Raw genomic sequence first — 20,455 nt, 5'->3', positions numbered from 1 at the left:
CCACCATCTCTCCTGCATGCTCTGTGGGCATCATGCTTCCTGCTTTCACACAGCCACCTGGGAAGTAGAGAAAAGACAGCACTGGGAGACATAGGAAGAAGACATTGGTATGGACAGGAAGCCACAACAACAGTGAATCTGAAGACTTCTTGTTCCACTGGGTCTAAGGTCTCAGGACACCCACAGAGAGGTGGCTGGGCTCACCTTTCTCACTCCACAAGCATCCACCACCAGCACGTGGTCGAGAGGAGGCTACATTCCTGCTTCTATTGTGTCTTCTCCAAGCCTCAGAAAACCCTCAACAGAAAGGAGCAGTTCATATAAACAGGGAATGATGAGTGTCTCATTGTGTGAGGTCTCTGCTAAGGACTTGAATGGAGAATGGAGGATGAGGGAGAGACACGCTTTCCCAAAGAAACCAGAGACTGGAGAAAAGAGGAGCTGGGCCTAGGAGTGGAGGCAGGGGGTAGTGCTGAGACTGCAGAATGGAGGGGATTGGGCTGCAGACAGGAGGGCCAGGGAAGAGAGGAGCTGTTTGGAGGCAGAGGCTTGGCATAGCTCCACTCGTATCAGGCAGCCAGGGCTTTGAGAAACATGAATAAAGAGGTGGACTTACAGTCATTAGGGGCCGGTTCTGATCCCTGTAGGAAGAAGTGCATCTTAGAATTGTTCTCGATGGGGAAGGTGTTCTGCACCTTTGCAGAAGGAGGATCTATGCACAGGAGACAGAGCCACCGAGGGAGGGCGTGTTTTGCTTTGACTTCTCCCAGCTTTGTCGGAAGTGTTCCTGACAGCATGGTCAGACCTTAGAAGCTTCTGTCTCCTGCAAGTGCCGACACACCAGAAAGTCTAAAGAGACATCCGCAAGGTGTAGAAAGTTCTCCTGGGAACTGATGGACTCAAGGGCCCCATGGGAGGTGTTGGGGCTGCATCCAACCCCGTAAGGGACTAGGAAGCTCTGGGGCGCCCTGGAGGTGAAGAAGGGCTGGTGGGAATGGGGAGTATTCCATAGAGACAGAGCCGGGAGGTGGTCTGTCCCGCAGCAGCTGCAGTTTCTGATTTGGTTCCCATTACAAAAGGTGGCACACCTCCTCCTCTAGCTCTTCCCGCTCTGGGGTTGTCAAGCAGGTGAAGTATTCTGTACATTCTCAAGTAGACATGGGATATACGATGATAAATTTAAATCCTGTTTCCAAAAAGCAAATAAGGGGCTGTGGCCACCCGTGAGGCCAAAAAGGAGACTTCTACTTTCTACTACCCTCCTGAGCAGAAGGACTGAAGCTGAGGCATTGGGAGCACTGCTTCTGGATGTTTCCTGGACAGCACAGCTGTCACTGCAGCTTCTTTCATGCAGCTGTGCTCGCCTGTCCCGAGACCAAGCTGGAGTCACACGTGCCTGTGGCTTGAAGGAATCCAAGTTCAAGTTCTCTTTAGTGTGACCCCACCAGGCTGCCTTCAGAGTCATTTTCCTCTTGATCCAAGGCAACACATTTCTGTTTCTTTCTTGGAACATCATTTGAAGGGTAGAGACGAACCTGCTCTTAATTCTTCCTTCAACATGACATGCCCTTTTGAAATCGTACAAATAACAATGTCTGATTGTCATGTTGAATTGCGAGCATGGATGTGAAGTGCTCCCAAGTCTGACTGGAGCCAAATATTAGGTCATAAGTCAACATTTTGCCAAGAAACTTGGTTACTAAGAGGTTGAAAATTTATATCTTTTCATAAGGAAACCTGTTTGCCAGCAGGAAAAAATTTCAAAGGCTGTTATCTTCCCATATGGAGGGAGAGAGATGTGTGTAATTTTGCAACCTGGGTCAAAGTCCTTGAGGACTTATGAAATTGGATGGATTGAGGAATGAAGTTTGGTGTCATATCTGCATCGGTCCCTGAGGTACGAGTCAATGGGTGGCACAAGTGCATGTCATTTCTTACAAGGAGGTTGAGCAAACTGTGTGAATGGCTTGGAGCAGCCCATTCCATTGGTGGGAGGTCACGCTCCACCCATAAATCCTGCTGATGGAGAGCTTCTGGTGGGAAAATGAGCCATCCTGCACCATGGACAAGCAGGTCTGAAAAGAAGAAAGTCTTGATTTTCATTTAAGCAGCCATGGTGTTCTTTGGAAAGTCTTGATAGATGTATTGACTCAACTGCACAGAGGCAGGAGCCAAGGAACAGTGCCCTCCTTAGGCTAAGAAGCCTGTGGCTTGCCCACTTGGCCTGCTATTGTCTGTGATCACCTCCCATCCCCAGGCCCACCCCGGGGTCTTCCAGCATCTAGTGTGAGCCGTAGTAGGAGGGAAGGAAAGAGCAGAGAGGCGTCTGCATGCTCACAGCACTTTGCTGCAGTGAGAACATTATCCTCTATTTTAGGACGGCCAAGTGACAATGTCTGCTTTGCATCTTCTTCCAAAATGTAAAGCAGCTCACATTCCCTCTGAGTGTCCAGACACCAGGCAGAGTTAGGATTATGGCTCAAGATAGAACTGAACGTCTGCTGTGGAGGGGTGTGATGGAGGGGACTTTGGCTGAAGCCACAGGCAAATTCTTGCTGAAATAATCTGCAACCATGGTGCCATAGGGGAATGTGGATGCTAAAAACTGGCTCCTGGATGTGTGTGTGTGTGTACACTGCAGAGATGTGTGAGTATGTGTGTGCACCTGTACACACATGTGTCCTTGTATATTTGTGTGTGTGCGTATGTATACGTGCATAGGCACAGGAGCAGATCTGTATGTGTGTACGTTGCACATGTATATGTGTGTTGTGTATGTATGCACATGTGTGTACACAGAAGCAGATGTGCATGCATATTGTGTCGTGCACACACATGTATTTCTGCATGTATGCACACATGTTTGCATGTGTATGTATGTGCACACTCTGTAGAATGGGCAGTGCAAGGCATGTGGCAGAGACTGGTATAGCACCGTCATGATCAGGACAATGTCCTTAATGGGTTCTTTCCCATGCATAGAAAGCTCTAGACATGTGCTTGTCCTTAGCAAGTGGTGGCCACTCAAGGGCACTGAACCCAGGGTCACTCACATTTACCCTAAGCAGGACTTGAAGTCAGATTCCAAGTAGAAATATGAAGCAAGTAAGATTTACCCCAGTAGTACCTTCCACTTCTCCTGCAGACCGTGTTTTCCGGGAAGGATCGTCTTTCTCCCACACTAGTCAGCAGTCCCTACACCTCTGATCTGAAAATCTCACTCCTCCGGGGTGAGACTCTGCTCTCTGCAGGGCTGAGCCCACCTCCAGCTCACATCTCCTGCTCCCACCCCCATCTCTGACTTGCTGGAGCTGAAGCCTGCACATCCTTTCATACCCAACCAAAATGAGTGACGCAAACGAATGGCGCCATTCATGGGCTAGAAAATGGAAGGAGAGTTTGCTGCATCATCTGGTGACCGGGAGGGATGCTTCAGGATGGGTGGGTCCCTCAAAGTCCACCCTCAGGTGCCTCACTGCCCAGAGCTAACACAGCAGACCAGGCCCACTGACTCATACTGATTTTGGTCTTTCAGGCCAAGAAGGGCAACTATGCCTTCCTATGGGATGTGGCTGTGGTGGAGTACGCAGCTCTGACGGACGACGAGTGCTCGGTGACTGTCATCGGCAACAGCATCAGCAGCAAGGGCTATGGGATCGCCCTGCAGCATGGCAGCCCCTACAGGGACCTCTTCTCTCAGAGGTAGGCACGGTCAGCGAGGCGGCTGCAGCAGCCTCGGGCCTCAGAAGTTGGGGACAGGAGAATGGAGCATCGCTTTGTCTCAGGAGACAAGAGCCCACCCAGACTTGCTTCTTCATCAAATCTTCTTAGCCCCAGCTCTGCACCCAGGGTCTCCCACTCTGCCTGGGTCTTGTAGTGCTGGGACAAAAGACATTGTTATTGTAGACGCTTCTCTGGAGGGCATGTCCTCTCAGTGGGCACAGTGATGTGAGTGGGGAATGCCAGCCCGAGGCCTCTGTACAATGGCAAGGACATTCTCAGGGAGCTGAAGGAGGTGGTGGAGGAAGGCAGGAGACCCAGCAAGACTTCCCAGAAATGGTGACAGCTGAAGCCTGAAGGGTGGGTAGGAGTCAGACAGACAATGAATAATGGATAGGATGTGATGAAGACCTGGTGGTCATTTTTTTTTAGGATAAATGTATTTGCAAAGTGGCAGTAATCTGTGGGATTAGAGATGCAGACTGTTTACCAATCCAGATGTGCATGGTCTGAGGGGGCTACCATGGGTCAGGTGCATCCTGGACCAAGGGGGTACAATCTGTTCAGGGGAGGAAAAGACCTGAGCTTAACCAGAGAGGGTGGCAGTAAAGGGCTTAGGGAATTCTACGACCTTTTCCCAGCAGCTAGCACAGGGGCCCCTGTCCCCAAGGATGTCTCTGTCTGCAAGGTGGCTTCCTGGTGGGTCAAGGGGCTGGACCTGCAGAGCCCAGCAAGGAAGCCCAGAGGATAGGCTCACCTTGGTCTACCGAAGTTTGAAATGAGGAAGAGGTATACAGCGGGAAAAGCCAGCACTGTGACAGGCTCAGGGGACCCCTCAATTGCCTGATTGACACATGATTTTCAGCAGTGAAGAGCATCCACTGGGACGGGGGAACTCAGACGTGGTCGCTCTGACACCCAGGTGGCGCAGTGTCTGCTGGCAGAGTCATGATGGAATCCCGGTCCTGAGCTCCCAGTGCTGGGCTGTGTTGCTGTTACAGCTCCAAGCCTTACCACTTCCTACACCCACCACCCAAATGTCTAGACTGGGCCCTTTGGGTGATGGGCACCCAAGTCGTCAGTCCAAACTTGAAAAGGTGTGGTTGTCGGGGTGTAACCAAGCCTGCATTCCAGGCCTCCCTCCACTCCCTGGAGCAGAGAAAGAAGACAAGAGAGAAGGAGGAGGGGTGATTGATCAATTGCTCAGATTAAAGGCAGGAAGACAGTGGCTGCTTTCCAGGATGTGTAACTCGTGGGTGTTCTTGAGGTTTACTCCAGTTGGTTTCCTGGGATGGAAGGCTTAGGGTGATTCTATGATTCCACAGATTATCAGCACATGAGCATCTCCCTGGAGCAGGTGATAGGGGGCCGTGGGATCAGCAGAGCAGCCACACCAGCCTGGTACCCACAAAGCATGGGGCCCTCAGCAAGGAGAGATTGGGGTCCTGTGTGCTGGCACAGCCCAGGGGTCTCCTGAGTCTGACACATTGAACAGACAACAGAGCCAACCCTGGCCAGCAGCTTGGGTCTCAGCTACGTTGCCAAATGGAGCCAGGGCAGTGGGAGGCTCAGACTCGGTTGGAAGAAGACAGGAAGCCCTTTCCTTGGAGGATAAGATGAGCAGGAGTCACTCACCTTCAGTACTGTGAGGCTTGCTGGGTGCAGAAGCAACAAGACCTCCTTCGTGTGGCTCCAGAGGGCAGTGTGGCAGGACCAGGCAGCGTGGGAGCCCAGAGTGACAGGCCCACTCTGGGGAAGGCCTTTGCATCTTTTGTCCACTCGCTGACTCAGGTCTCAGTGCCAAATGTGACCTCACAGGGACAATGAGAGCAAGGTGTAGATGAACACGCACAATGTGTGTGTGTGTGTGTGTGTGTGTGTGTGTGTGTGTGTAAGAGGGAGTGATGGGCTGTAACATGTTTGCAGACCACAGCACACCAAGTGGGCATTGGATGAATGTTTAGCAACTTAATCTCCACATATTGAGCTCCTGCTGAGTAGCAGGCTCCATGAGTATTGAATAAAGGAAAGCACCTACACTTCTCTCTGAAAAATAGAATAGCGGGCCCCAGGAAGTGGCAAGGATCACTCTGACTTACTCCCAAGCAGAAGCATGGATTACAGTGGTGTATTTTAGTTTAGCCTCGTTCTAGAAGTCATTTTGTACCCGTGATTTGCTTTGTCATTCCTGTGTTGTTTAGCTTGTTCAGGGTTTATGTTTTTGTTTTTGCTTCTCCTTTGTTTTGTGGTTTCCTGTCAATTGCCTTACATTCTTTCTGGAATAAGGTACAGTCGTAGGGAGTAAGAAGAAGGGAAGGGCAAAGAGTTCAAGCAGCCTGCTTTATACCGCACAGGGGCTGCCCTCGTGGACAGAGGAGTGGGGCTGACCCCTCCACACTGATCTGGCCAGGGCCTCAGCATGGCCCAGGCCAGAACTTGACCCGCTGCTGTGGAAAGAGCATGCGTGACCTCCCAGGTCAGAATGACCAAGCTCTGAAGAGCAGCACTACCACTTTCTGAATGCAGCTGTCAGCCAATGATGTAGAAGTGTGTGCCTCGGGTTTTCAAGAAATAAGACAGACACCCTAAGAACTACACTATGACGAGGATTCAAACAGTGTAAATGCCAAGGCGGTCACTGCCCAGCCTGGCCGTCAGACTGGACAGCCACTGACCAGCTTGAATGGGACTCTAGCATTGGCTGGGTCTTCAGCGTCAGGTCTGTGTGTGCTCCCTCGTCTCATTGCATCACTATAATCCTGGGAAGTGGACACATTTGTTATCATCTCACATCGTAGTGGAGAGGTTCCAAGTCTAGGTTGGAACTGATGCCCAGGCCAGCGTGTGTGTTCATAAGCACCCAGTCCTGCCATCTTCATGGTGAGCTGGTTCAACCCCTAGCCTTCAGGGCCCCAACATCCTGTTTATCTGGGCCCTGGGTTTCTTCTAAGTGCCAAAGGCCCAGGCTACTCAACCCTGCCAGCAGAGGCTGAAATAAGGTCGGTGGACAGCCAGACATGCATGATAGACTCTGAGCCAACACTGTAGCTGCCCAGTTTATCACATCATGTGTCACACAAGAGATCTGTGGTGTTGAGGGGCATTCCACGGCTGACCCCGACCCGCATGAAGGCATGCATAAATCACACAGGACCAAGTTCTCCCATGCACAGCCACATTCTGTGTCTTCCCGCTGATCAGTGCCCTGGACATTATTATCAGTATCTCCCCGCAGCTGTTTTAGTTTAGATTAGCTTTCATTATTCAGTGAAGACCTTGGTGTATTTATTGATGCAGCATACATCTGTTGATGGCTTGATTCTGCTGCTCAGGAGAAAATGCGGGCAGTTTGCAAAGGATCTGCTCATCCAGAGAGATCTGAGGTCTTGCTTGCAAAGATGAGGACACTGATGTTTAGCTGGGGCCAGTTCCTGTCCAGGGACACACAGCTGAGGCCTCCAAAGCCCACACTTTGCACCAAGCCAGACTGTGCCCATGCTAGGCCCATGACAGGTCAAAGGAAAGCCTTTGGGCTGTCACTCTTTGCCTTTACCAGATGCAAGCCCATGAAGGAGACTGCGCACAGTTGCAGGCCTGCTGCCACAGCCAGCAGGTGCAAGACAGGCGCAGGGTAGAGACTGTTCAGCCATCCAGCCGACAGCGGCTCCAGCTAGGAAGAACCGCTGCTGTCGCTACAGAGGTCGGTGCAGATATTGTTAGCTAAATACAGCTCCATGGGTCAGGCTTTAAGAACTCTATTCCTCGATTGGGAAAGTGTGAGTGTTTGGAATCTGGGGGCTACCGCCTACCACTGTTCAGACCCCTGAGTGACAGAATCTACAAAATATCCGCACAAAAGTAAATCACCACCAGGACTCTAGGAGCAATCACCATCACCATCGCATGAAGAGCCTGCACTCTGGGTCCTGCCCACGTCACCATCTTCCTCACACCATCCACTCCACAGCCTCTCTGACCATGTCCTGACTTCTGAAACCCCCTGAGCTCTCACCCAATGGCACAGACACACACAGCTCTCTCTGGGGCAGTTCTTCTCGCCTATCCAATACCCATCCTGGGCCTTGATTTGCTTCGCTGTCCTAAATGGAAATTCATGACCACTCAAGGGTCAGGAAGATTCAGCCCTGTTTGCCAACTGAAGATGCTCCATGGCCCCCAGCATGTGCTAGACCAGTATGAGCTAGTTTATGATCCATTCCCCCAGGCTTCCCTTTCCTGTCACCTCCTCCATGAGTTCCTCCCTATCCTCCAGTCCGAGCCACACATCCCCACGCAGTGCAATTTCCCGGGGCCTCTTCTTCCATGTCATTGTATTTATCCCAGCTTCTGCCTTTGCACCATGGCTCTAGCTGTTTAAAGGGTGATGCTGAACTTCATACCTGGCACATACAGAAGCTGCTCAGATCAAATGAGCAAATGAGTGGAGGATTTGATGAGTTCTGCTAGGACAGACGTAGGATATAATTATTGAGGTTTCAAAGAAAGCATTTGTGTCATCAAGAACACCCTGAATCCACAGTCAATGTTGGCCTCATCCCCATTCTGTATTTTCCTATCTTTATTTATTTGTTTGAGAGGCAGAGAAAAAGAGAAGAAGAGAGAGCTTCCCTTCACTGGTTCACGCCCCCAAATGCCTGCAACAACTGGGAACTCAATCCAGGTCTCCCACGTGGATGGCCGGGACCCAGTTCCTTGAGCCATTGCCTGTTTATTCCCAGGGTGTGCATTAGCAAGAAGCTAGAGTTAGGAGTGGAGGCAGGAATCAACCCAGGCACTCCAGTGTGGGATGAGGGCATCCCAGCCTGCCTCTTAGTCACTGCTTAGTCACCCCTGTTTCTCAACTCTACCCTGAGTGTGTGCCCCAGATGCCGTACAAAGGGCCTTCTGTGCTTTGTTGTTGGCTATCCATGGGCAGTGGGACAGAGGGAATGAGGTAAGTGGGCCTGTCCAAAAGGCAGGCAGTGGCCAGACCCACTGCATATTCTGGAGGGTCGTGTGCCTGCAATGTGGAGAGGTCGAGTGCTGAGCAGAGAGCTGCTATGGAAGTCCAAGGTTGTCCTCTGGAGGGGTTATCCAGGACCCCGTGGCTGAACGGGGGCAGTCAGTGGCTGTGGCTCACCTATGTCGTTTCTTGCAGGATCCTGGAGCTACAGGACACAAGGGGACCTGGATGTACTCAAGCAGAAGTGGTGGCCACACACTGGCCGCTGCGACCTCACCAGCCACACCAGCGCCCAGGCTGACGGCAAATCTCTCAAGTTGCACAGCTTTGCTGGGGTCTTCTGCATCCTGGCCATCGGCCTCCTCCTTGCCTGCCTGGTGGCTGCCCTGGAGTTGTGGTGGAACAGCAACCGATGCCACCAGGAGAGCCCCAAAGAGGTCTGTAGCCTGGGTCCTGCATCTCTCTTCCGTGCAGCTGGAGGCAAGAGGGCCACCCTGAGCCATGCAGTGGGCAGCTTTCCTCCAGCTAGGGTTCACCCCTCTGTGTGCAGACAGCTGTGTTTTATAGGGGGTGGGGGTGGTGTCTTTGTTTTATCTTGAAAGCAAGAGAAAATAGTATAAGGGATGTTTTCATGCTTGAGCAACACGCTGAGCTGCCAGCCTTGGGCACTAAAGTCCTGTATTTATCCATAGAGCAGGTACAGTGTGGGCAGCACCAGAGAGCCCTGCCCTGCCCTGCCCTGCCCCGCCCATGCACCTCCACCCTGACCTGGACAAACCACCTGCATCCCTTCCTAGTCCTCTTTGACTTCTCCCAGGGTGTCAGGGGGGCCCTGTGCCCCTACCCCATCAACCCTTTCTCCCACCTCCCTTCGGGGCCCTGTCCCTCCAGGGCTCAGCCAGCTCAGGGGACATCGTAACTCCACCCAGACGCGGGCTTCAGGGCACACTTGCCTCCCCGAGGTGTGCCGACCTACTGACCGCAGGCCGATTCTGGCCCCTGGACCTTCCTGCTCATTGGGCATTGTTTTTCTTCTTCAAGCTCATTTTACGTTTTTTAAAATCAAGCCTGTACCAGGGTGCTCTGGGGATGGCTCCCCTAAGAGAGGAGGGAAGTGACACAACCCTGCATCCAGGCCTCCGTAGCACAAGCACAGCCCCTCCATCCACAGGCTCCCCCTGCCTGACACACACAGCCAGCCTAGCTGCACCTGGAGACTCAGCTTCACGGGCTGGTGCCCTTGGTGCAGACAGATCTCAGTCGCCACAGGGAAGCAGGAAAGCAATCAGCACCGAATCCAAAGACACCTTTTTCTTTGGCCCATGTTTGTTTTCCCCAGAGGCTCAGGTGACCCGTGACAGTTTATAAAATGGCTTCAGAGGTGGGCGGCTTCAGATATCCTGGTATAGGGGGTGGGATGGGCGAACAGTAAAAGCAGGCCAGCTCCCTCTCTTCTGATTGGGCCATGCCCTCGTGCATTGCCAGGGCCACAGCTGCCATTCATGTCTGCAGGCCAGTCCAGGGGCCTGGGGGAAGACCGTGCCGCCATCCCACCCTCTCCCCCCACCTCTCCGCACTCTCCGCTAGCACCAGGCACTGGGTGCACTGTCTTGTATGGTTTCCCCTGGAAGTAGGGCACTGCTTGGCTCAGTGCTTCTGATGTTCTGAGCCTCCTGTGTACCTGTGTGACAGGAAATGCCAGGCCTGGGTCTGCTGCCTCCTCCAGTGCGCGTGGACCACAAGAGGCCAGGAAGGAAGCAAAATCCACCGAGAGAAAGTTCTCCGTTCCATCCTCAGCTGCTTCTGCTGTTGTAAATGTGGGATGGAGAAGTCATGGGGAGGCACATGATGCATGGGTTTTGTCAAGGAAGGGCCATGCACACCTCGCCCTCCAGCCTGTGTGTCATGTGCGTGCTGCCATCCCATGGCCAGGGCACTTCATCCGCTGCCACCGCTCAGGTCACTGTACACAGGAGCATCTGCAGGCAGAAGGGGTGCAGTGGCCACAGAGCCACCCCTCGTAGGACCAGGGAGCACAGGAGAAACGGGCCCTCCAGCTGGCACCCACTGCACTCACTGCACAGGTGTGTTTGGGACGTGTTCATTTTCCTAGGTCTGCAGCCTCATTTCTGCTACCCCTTGGGTCAGAGGAGCAAGGGAGGGTACTGCTGGCCGGTGAGCTTCTTGCTAACATGAAGGTGTTCTTCACCCCCCCGGGCCAGGGGCGTGGGGAGCAGAGGGGTGCAGAGCGAGTGGATACAAGCTCAGGCCCAGCCCTGCAGCACATCCTCTGGGGGCGGGTGCAGGAACAGGCAGCTCTCTGGATTGGAAGTCCTTGTCTGCCTTCTGTCATGGCCCTTCACAGCCCCTAAAATGGTGACAGTTCCAGCCTGGAGCAACCCAGACTCAGTTGTCATGGGGATGTGAGAGAGAGAGAGGAAGAGAAGACAGACAGATGGACCTGTTGGGGGGGGGGTGTATGCACACCTGTGGTGTATGTGAGAGACAAAGACAGAGGGAGAAAAAGAGTGACAGACAGAGACAAAAACAGACAACCAGAGAGAGAGAGAGAGAGAGAGAGAGAGCAAGAGGGAGAGAGGGAGATGGACAGCTGTGGATAGGAAGGTAGAGGAAAAAGACAAATCAACAGACCAGGGGAGGACCCAGATGTTAGGAACAGCTCCTTTCTGGCCAGCATCCTGTCTTCCTTCCTGGCTTCTGCCTAAGCCCAGGGTCTCAAGGACAAGAGGTTGAACACATTGGTCCTGCTTCCAAAATATGGGGCCTCCTGTCCCAGCACCCAGCTGCTTCTGGATAGAAATGAGGACCTGCAGAGCAGCGGGATGGGCAGAGGCCGCGACAACCTTTCCCTCTGCCCTTTTGGGTGTTGCTAAAAGGAGCTGCACAGAAACAGCCCATCTTTCACTGGCTTTATTGGAGTTTCCAATTTTCAAGTGAAATCTCCCCTCCCTGTCTCCCTGCCCTTCTTTCTTTAATAAGCATCCTATGGAGGCTGAGCCTGCCCTCAGGGAGCTCACCTTATCAAAGGCAGGTGGGCAGAGGATTCCCAGGCAGTCTCTGTCCTGTGGATCAGGGCTGAAGGGAGCAGCAGGTACCATGGAATGTGCAGGGGGCCATCCAGCCAGGACAACAAGGATACTGGGTCATCAGGACTTCTTGGGGCTTGGTGTTTTAGGGCTTAAGTGGTGTAGGGCTGGGGCAAATCCTTGGAGTGGCACTGAGATAGGAAGTTGTATTTGGGGCTGGGTAGACAAAGGGAAGATGAAGTGTGGAGCTCTGGGGACTGACATGGGCACCTGAGGCAGGTGATGTGGGGAGAAGAGGCGGGAGAAGGAGGCAGGCCACATCAGGGGTCCTGGACCTGGTGGCATCAGGAGTATGAACCAGGAAAGGGGTTGAAACAATACTGTTGTAGAAGCATGTCTTTAAAACCTTCAAAAACTAATGATGATATTTAATCTTGAGCTACTTTGTGTTACTGGCTGCTCATGGTTTATGGAGCAGCTTTTGCAATTAGGTGAAAGTGTCTGGCTACTCTTCGGATGCTTCATTTTGGGGCCCTGTGCCGTATTTCTTATGAGCCAGAAACCTGTCTTTGGGTGGGGCCCAAGTCGTGTTTAATGGCTTGCTCTGGGATGTTTTCAGAGTTTAGACACCTGCTTGGGGAAGGGTAGTAATGTGCGTTCAACCCCTTAATATTCATGTGGATTTGAGCTCGTATTTTTCCTAAGGAATCGGACGATTATGTAGTTCCCCAGTGCAGGTGAGTGCACCATGCTCCACAGAGGCGGTAAAGAGCCACCCGCGAGATTTATGGGGACTGTGGAGCCATTGCGGGGAGAATGAAATATTCATGAAATAAAGATGAGAACTGCACAAATGGGAGATGACATGAGGAGTGAGGGATGAATCATCCGTCGCGGGCTGGGAGCTTGCAGTTCTTGTTGCTTCTGCTCTCCCCAGTCCCTGTGTTCATGGCAGACAAGAGCTGACCAAGGCCAGGGTGGCTGGGTGGCAGGGGGTGGGGGGAGCAGCAGCTGGGCCCTCTCCTCTGGCCCTGGGCCAGCATCTCTCTGCATGTCCCACAGCACCGCTCTCCTGGGACTCTTCTTTCAATACCATGCCCTTGTTTGATGCCTTCTTCTACTCCATGTAGAGATGTTCTCTTCTGCACCTGACGCCTCTTGTGTGTGACCACTCAGCAGGGTTGCACTGAGGAGTCAGCCTGGGAAGGTGTGTAGAATGCCTAGAGAAATACCAGGCTCAGGGGATGTGCTGGTTATTGGTGGCCAAGGGGCTGCTTGTCATGCACCTCCTTCTCCCCAACACACACACAAGGACATGATGGTGGACACTGAAGGTTAGAGGGGAGGCAGATCTCATCCTATGCCACTTGTATCTTCTTAACCATCTTCCGGAACATTCTATGAAGGCATCCTTATCTCTGGAGAAATGGGGCTCAGAAGCAGCTAAAGGGAGAGCTAGCCTGTATGTGATGTGTCCACTTCAGGACACCTGCTGCCTCCTAGAAGTAGGCTCATTGCAAGGCTAGGGCAATGGACTTTGCATCAAGAGTCCATCAATGGACTTTCCATCCAGGAAGCACAGGACCCTGGCTGGCATTTTTCAGAGGGCTTGGGGAATGAAGGGTGTGACTCAGTTCTCCCTTGGGCCTGGCTGCTGGCACCTGGCGAGCCATCTGCATTCTCTAAGCTCCAGTTCCCCTCTTTTGCTAAACACTGAGCCAGGCCTGACAGCCATGTTGCTGAGATCAGATAGCTTGGCATGAGAACGAAGGAGAGTGAGCATGCATAGTTTGGACCTTTGCCCAGGGCCTTCTAGTCCTAGACCACTGTGTGGCTCAGAACAAGCTCACTGGACAAAGCCTCCCCTGACCACCACAACTGGCTGCCTCCCTTGCTAAGTGCGATTCCCCATTGCTGATCACTGTCCACCTGCCTGTCTGTACACAAGTCCACAGGTGCCTCCTCACCACTGCATTCCCTTTGCCCATTCTCTGCAACAGTAGAAGCTCTCGTTAAGGGGTGATGAATATAACTGAAGTACCAAGAATCTTGTGTGTGCCAGGGACCAAGATGGATGTTTTTCGAAGGACATCAACTCATTTGGTAGCAGGAAGCTCCAAAGCTTTTATTGGAATGAGTGAATGGGTCTGGAATTGCTGTGTAGTCATTGCAGCTGGATCAATGGCTCTGCATCCCAGGTGACCCTCGCGGGAGCTTTGTAGAAGTAGAGATGCTTGGGTCCCATCCCCCGTGGGCTGTATTAGGGAGACCCGGACAATTGTACTTTCTAAAATCTCAACATGTGCCTCTGATATTCTGGTGACAGTGAAAGGCACTGGCCCACGATAAGCTCCCAAGGCAGAACTGAGAACAGACCACCAGGCCTTGTGGAACAGAGCCAAGGTGTTGGAGCTGGGTAGATGCGAGTGCTGATACTGTGTATCCTTGACTGAGTCACTTCACCCCAGCCTCCATTCACTCCTCTGTACACCTGCTGCTCCTGTGACAGAGCTCTCCCCTCTTCCACTGCCTGCTCCCATGACATCTGCAAAGGAGCTGATGAAAACTCTGGCATGATGCTTTGAATAACTGCCCATCATCTCCAGAGACGCCCTCATCAACTTAACATTCAGCCCCTTTGCTCTCACCCAAGCATGGCTCTCAGACTCCCGCCCTTGGAATCAGAGAAATCACTGGACAACACTTAAGATGGTGGCTTTTCTCCCAGCTGTTTGTCCCTCATTTGCCACCTGGCTGGTCTCAGTGTTAACAAGAGAATGTCGCCAGTAACCTTCCCTGTGAGGTGGGAAGTCCCTCATCCCCACTTTTGTTCCTGCCCAACTTAAAGTAGGAACTGGTGAACTCCAAACAAAGTCAGTTCTAACGAGTCCCATGTGTGCCAGGCTGTTACACAGATGATAGTTTAGTTAATTACCGTTTTCTAGCACACTGTATTATTTCCACGTTGGTGAACAGTGGCTTAATTACAGAACTTTATCTCCCTGCAAGGCAGTGCTTGAGGGAGGGTCCCCAGTAACCTGTGCTGGTACATCTGTCGTCATTTTCATGTGGGATGAGAAATGCAGAGCTGGAATCCAGCTGGTTCCTGGGTAAATGCAGTCAGTGAGTTTTATGTCATATTCAGGCCTGTTCGACTAGGTCAGTTACCTGTAGTCAATTAATGAACATAGCGATAAGTCTCCAAGTCTCTTTCCACACCTGTCATTACCTGGCTGAACACCGGAACCTTGGGCTAATGAGGATGTAAACTGGTGTAGTTCACATAAAAAAAGCCTATTATTTGAATTTGCATAACATAATAAAATGCACCATTTTTGTCTAAAAGATAATTATTCCAATCACTCCTGCCTCTGCCTTTGAGTAGGCTGATGACTTCTGCCCTCTTTGCTTGGCCAGAGACATAGCAGGTGCAGGCAGATGAGACTGTGTGTACAGAATCAAGTCTGTGGCCCCAGGGGATGGAACTAGACAGTGCTTCCAGGGTCTCCTGTTCTCTGTGCCTCTGTCTGATCCCTGTAGACACAGCGGTAGGAAGATGCCGGGTGAGATACAGCAACAGGCTGCCTTCATTTTCCAGAAATGACAGGGAGACATCTGCTTTCATGCTAACTCGTTTTCCTGCCCAGTTGAACACCCTATAGAGGGCGCTCGTGATGTAACTGCTTCTCCCAGGGTTTGCTTTGGTGTCGGAGCTACCAGGAATCATGGGATTCAAATGGAATGAGATCCTCCTAGTGGGGGGGGCAGGGTGGGTTTCTTGGCAGGTGTTTGGCACAGGAAGCTCTCCTGGAAAATCGTCCAATTGGTGTGTGGACATCTTCCGTGCGTCCTGGCGAGGAGAGGGCAAAGGCTAATGAATAAACACAACTGGGAATTGATTCGCACCGCACGGCTTAGCAGTCCCTGAAACTGCTCCATCTGTCCTCAATTTGAGGCAAGGGAAAATATGTGCATTTAAGGAACCATTCAAGCTCTTTTCTCCTTTGGTAATCCTGACTCTGAGGTACTCTAAATCCTTTGCTATTACCTGATCACCTGCTCACAGGGGCCTTTATTACACAAGACCACTGCCTGTGCCCCCCTGACACTTGCACCCCACCCTTGCCAGCCCCCCTCCTTGTGCTCCAATGAGGAAGCCATTGATGCGGGGACCCTCTCTTGCTCACATATTTCTCCAGATGGTTTGGTTGGCTTCTCTTCCTCCAGAGCCTTCCTTATGCTTATTTCACTGGCTTTGGGTAGCAAGGGCTCCTTGCTCTTTGCCCTCTGCTCCCAGCTCCCTGCCTCCCTGAGCCATTCTTGGACAGGAAGTTAACCTTTCTCTCTCTCCGAGCCCTGGCAGAGTGGGAGGTTGGGTGGGGGAGGCACATCTTGAACACCCATCCTGGCCCAGTGTTCAGCTGACTCTGAGGAAAAGGCCAGACCCTCCCTTCTAATAGCCAGAGTTCAGAGTGAGCACAGCTGGGACCAGGACACTTGCTCCCCTCTGCAAACTGCTCCACTCGTAAACTCCGTCTTTCCATCCTGAAAAATCCTAAAGGGGAACCAGAAGGAAAGGACAAAGTCGTTGGACAGACCCATTCTTCCCATGACCCCCAGCGTCACTTGAGCATCAGCTTTCTCCCCTGGAAACCGGGGCTCTGCAGTGATGGCACCTGGCCTGGGCAGCTTGCTCCTGTCGCTCCCCCTCTTCGTGGAGGAACGACACAGGACCCTGCGCTGTTCTTTTGTCTGCTCGGCCCTTCCCGGGTTTGCTGCTGGTTCTTCCCGGGTTGGCTACCGTCCCTTCCACCTCCGTGGAAGGGCGGTTCCCCCTGCCACTTTCCCCACTTCCGCGGGGGAGCGGCACACCGCTGGCCAGCTCTCTCAGGGGCTGCACAGGTGTTCCTTCAGATAGATATTCCCCTTAGATGTTCCTGGTGCATGTTGTCTCTCTCCTCCTTTATAGTCCTCTTCCGCCAATCCCAACTCTGCTACCCACACGCCGAGTATGCTGCTCTCCTCCAATCAGGAGCAGGTCCTACAGTTTATTGGTTGAACTGGAGGCAGCTGTGTAGAAGCTGCTTCTCCCTTCTCAGCGCCATATTGTGGGAGAGCAGATGCATAGAATAAGTCTTAATTCCAGTAACTTAGTCTAGTCCGGGTTGCTCCCCACAGCTCCAAGCTTTGCTAACTGCAGAAAAGGGAAGGTTATCATCTTAAACCCTAAAAGGATCTGCAATTCTCTCTGTTTCTCCAGCTCCCAGGCACTCAGGTGCCCTTCTCGTGCCCGTCCTATGTTTGGAGAAGAGCATAGACTGTGGATATGAAAGTGTACCCAGATCTAATTCACCTACCTTTGGCTAATGCAGATGAATGGACCATATCCTGTATCAGAAGCTTAGAAGGAATTCCCAGCAGCCGTGAGAAGGCTGGAGCTGCAGGCTTGAAACTGGGCAAGACACAGGGCTGGTGGGAGGCCTGGGAGTCAAGAGCAGGGAGAGTGGCTGTGGGGCAGAAAGTTGGGTGAAGCATTGCTGCTGCGCAGTGAAACTCCCACCAGTTTCTGTCTCTTTATCTCTTTGTCCAGGATTCAGACTCAGGCCTGTCATCCTTGTGTGCATCACAGACCTCTTGGCTAAGTGGTTAAGTTACCTGCCAAACCTTTGTCCTGTGGGGAGAGTAATTTTTTGAGAGCAAATAAGCCTCAGATGCTGAGTGGCCCCAAGCCTCTAACACCCAACTTCACAGCTGTAACATACTGTGAAAAGGGTTTCACATGCAAAGATGAACACAAAACGGGGGGTGGGGGGCAAAAAGACCTACCATGCAGAAAGAGGCAGAGTTGCACAGAGCCAGCTTACCCAGGGTGGAAGGTCATTCAGAGAAGCATTTGAACTTGCTTGCTTGCATGGACAGACAGTCCCTGAATTATAATGGTTTGACTTGGGGTTTTCACATGGTGAGAGTGATGGGCATTCAATAGAAACCAAACTTGGAAGTTCTGATGTTGAACCTTTCCCACGCTGGGGACGTGCAAGCCATAGTCCTCTCTTTGGGCTCCACGGTTGCCAGGGGAACAACCATCACTTCTAGGTGTGCTGTGTGGCAGAGCTGGGCTGCACCGTAATAGGTCATCTGGATTCGGTGCATTTCCTACTTAAGAGCATTGTCAGTTTACGAGGAGTTTATCAGGTTGTAACCCCATCATCGTCAAGGAGTGTCTTTTACACAGTCTTGAAGTAGGCTGTGACACCTTGGCACAGATGCACCTGTTCTCCAGCTATTTCACCCATGGCACTTGCCACCCAGAGGTGCCCCCAGGACAGAGCTGGCCTCCCAGCATGAATGATCTGAGTGAGCTCTGTCTGTGTGGGGCTTTGGAGCACTGCCTAAGGGGCCTTGCCAATGATTTCTGATGTCATCTCCTCCTGCAAGATTGAGCCACATCCCATTGTCTCCTCCACGCTTTGGTGCATCTCTTATGCTCAGATTTCCTCCTGGCCTGGGATGACCTCTCCGTATTCTTATGGATGCTGTCAGTGTTCTGGGACAGCAGGTTCCCACCAGAAGCCAAGCTGTTCACCATGAACTCACAAAGGTGTGGAGGGAATAGCACCCCCCCCTTCTCCATGCCGTGTTAGGGCATGGGGGGAACTGCAGGGTCTTTCCGTTCTTGTCTGAGACATGCCTGTGGGGCCTGTGACCGGCGTACTCCTGCCAGTCACCCAGGGTCACCTTCTTCTGCGGGAAATCCCCTCACACCAGCCCCATAGGAGCTTAAAGAAGTCACTGGAGTGGCTGTTAGATTTTCATGATTCCTTTTTTTTTTTTTTTTTTTTTTTGACATGTTCAGGGTTTCTAAATGTTTTTGTACTTCTAACTTCCCTGCAAGGTGGATAGGGGGAGGAGTTTCTCCAGCACACCACGTCAACCTCGCCTGTGACGTTATGTCTCAGAGCTGAGAAGTGACATGGTGCTGCTCATGGAGCTTGAGGGAGGGCTGGGAAGCTGTCAGTTAAAACCTTGACTGCTACGTGGGCACCCAGGCAACCTACAAATAGGACTGCAGCCACTCACCTCCCTGGGAGCTATAGCATTGCCAGCCTGCTAGGTACCTGATCCTGTGCTTCACCTCACTGGGGGAACCTGAGAGGAGATGGCTACCTGTAGGCAGATTGTCAAGTTGTCAGAAGGGAGATTCACTATGCTTTATTTCCTTCTTGAACAGATTAATGAAAACATTAGTAATTTAAAATTAATAAATTATTATTAATATTAAAATTAGTAAAATTATTTCCCTTCTTGAACAGATTAATGAAAATATTATTAATTTAAGCTTATTAAATTATTATTAATATTAAAATTATTAATATTATTTTCCTTCTTGAACAGATTAATAAATGAGCAAACCAAATGACTTGCTGTGACACCACCCACCATGAAGAGTATCATGAGTCCAGGGTCAGCTGACCCCTCTGCTCCCCCTCCCCAGAGAGGGTGCTTGTGACTATGGCTTGTCACTGGACCCACCCTCCTGAACCTGTGACCCCTGCAGCGTAGGGCAAGATGATCCTGCCAAGAAGTAGCAAACATACAGGGCATGTTCGAAGCTCCAGCACTGGTCCCTTTAGTCCCATGGGACACCTTGTTTCTCTTGCTGTTTCTTCCAGTTCTTCAAAGCATCCTATCTTGTCACAAGGGTTGGCTCTGGGCCCAGCTGTGACTCTAAGCTGAGGACAGAAGGGAGGCATAACATGGCCTAGGCCTGCCTGCAGGGACTTCACCCCATGGCAGATCATGTTCTAAGCTATGGTCCCCCCAGAGCACACCAGGTTGGCCGTGGAATTGAAAGGTGGCGAGCAACGTGGGGATACTCACCTGCCACCCAACAGGCCCTCCAAGCCTCAGAGTTTGTAGCAAACCAGATGCAACTCACGGTGAGGCTTGCCCTGACCTTCCTGTGCTTTCTCTCCAGGACAAAGAGGTGAACCTGGAGCAGGTGCACCGACACATGAACAGCCTCATGGATGAAGACATTGCTCACAAGCAGATTTCCCCAGCTTCCATTGAGCTCTCGGCCCTGGAGATGGGGGGCCTGGCTCCAAGCCAGGCCTTGGAGCCCACTCGGGAGTACCAGAACACGCAGCTGTCAGTCAGCACCTTTCTGCCCGAGCAGAGCAGCCACGGCACCAGCCGGACACTGTCCTCAGGGCCCAGCAGCAGCCTGCCGCTGCCGCTGAGCACCGCGGCCACCATGCCCTCCATGCAGTGCAAACACAGGTCGCCCAACGGGGGGCTGTTCCGACAGAGCCCGGTGAAGACCCCCATCCCCATGTCCTTCCAGCCTGTGCCTGGGGGCGTACTTCCAGAGGCCCTGGACACCTCCCACGGCACCTCCATCTGACCGCGCCGCCTGCCCTCCTGCCCGCCCATCCACCCACCCACCCGACCAGCAGAGCTTTTTAATACAAGAAACCACACACACACCACACACATGCACACACACACACACAGAGACTTTCATTTTTCTTGTACATATATGTAAATAATGACAGAATGGAGTGGGGTAAAAGTGTATTTTGAATATTCCCAATTTTCGAAGTCAGTAAAAAAAAAAACACAAAAACTGTACGAATGACTTTGTAAATTTTGTTCTATATGAATAAAAAGGCAAATTCCTTGTGATCATTCTGAAGTGCCAAAGGAAACCCTATTCCTCAGG

At 52.0% G+C, this 20,455-nt stretch overlaps 1 protein-coding gene across 1 annotated transcript in view; it reads left to right on the top strand.

Annotated features, from left to right (window-relative positions):
- The window catches only part of LOC149122084 (glutamate receptor ionotropic, delta-1-like), a 136,077-nt gene extending 115,940 nt beyond the window's left edge, over positions 1-20,137 (top strand). The window contains exons 7-10 of the mRNA XM_089313629.1: positions 3,536-3,702; positions 6,007-6,014; positions 8,879-9,120; positions 19,709-20,137. Coding sequence (XP_089169755.1) covers positions 3,536-3,702; positions 6,007-6,014; positions 8,879-9,120; positions 19,709-20,137 — 846 coding nt within the window. The remainder of the gene's footprint in view (positions 1-3,535; positions 3,703-6,006; positions 6,015-8,878; positions 9,121-19,708) is intronic.
- Positions 20,138-20,455: the final 318 nt, after the last annotated feature.

This window comes from Oryctolagus cuniculus, chromosome 15 (genome assembly GCF_051225735.1).
Source record: "Oryctolagus cuniculus isolate XC-2025 breed Fujian yellow rabbit chromosome 15, ASM5122573v1, whole genome shotgun sequence".
NCBI lineage: Eukaryota > Metazoa > Chordata > Mammalia > Lagomorpha > Leporidae > Oryctolagus > Oryctolagus cuniculus.
This window is presented reverse-complemented; position numbering and strand designations above follow the sequence as displayed.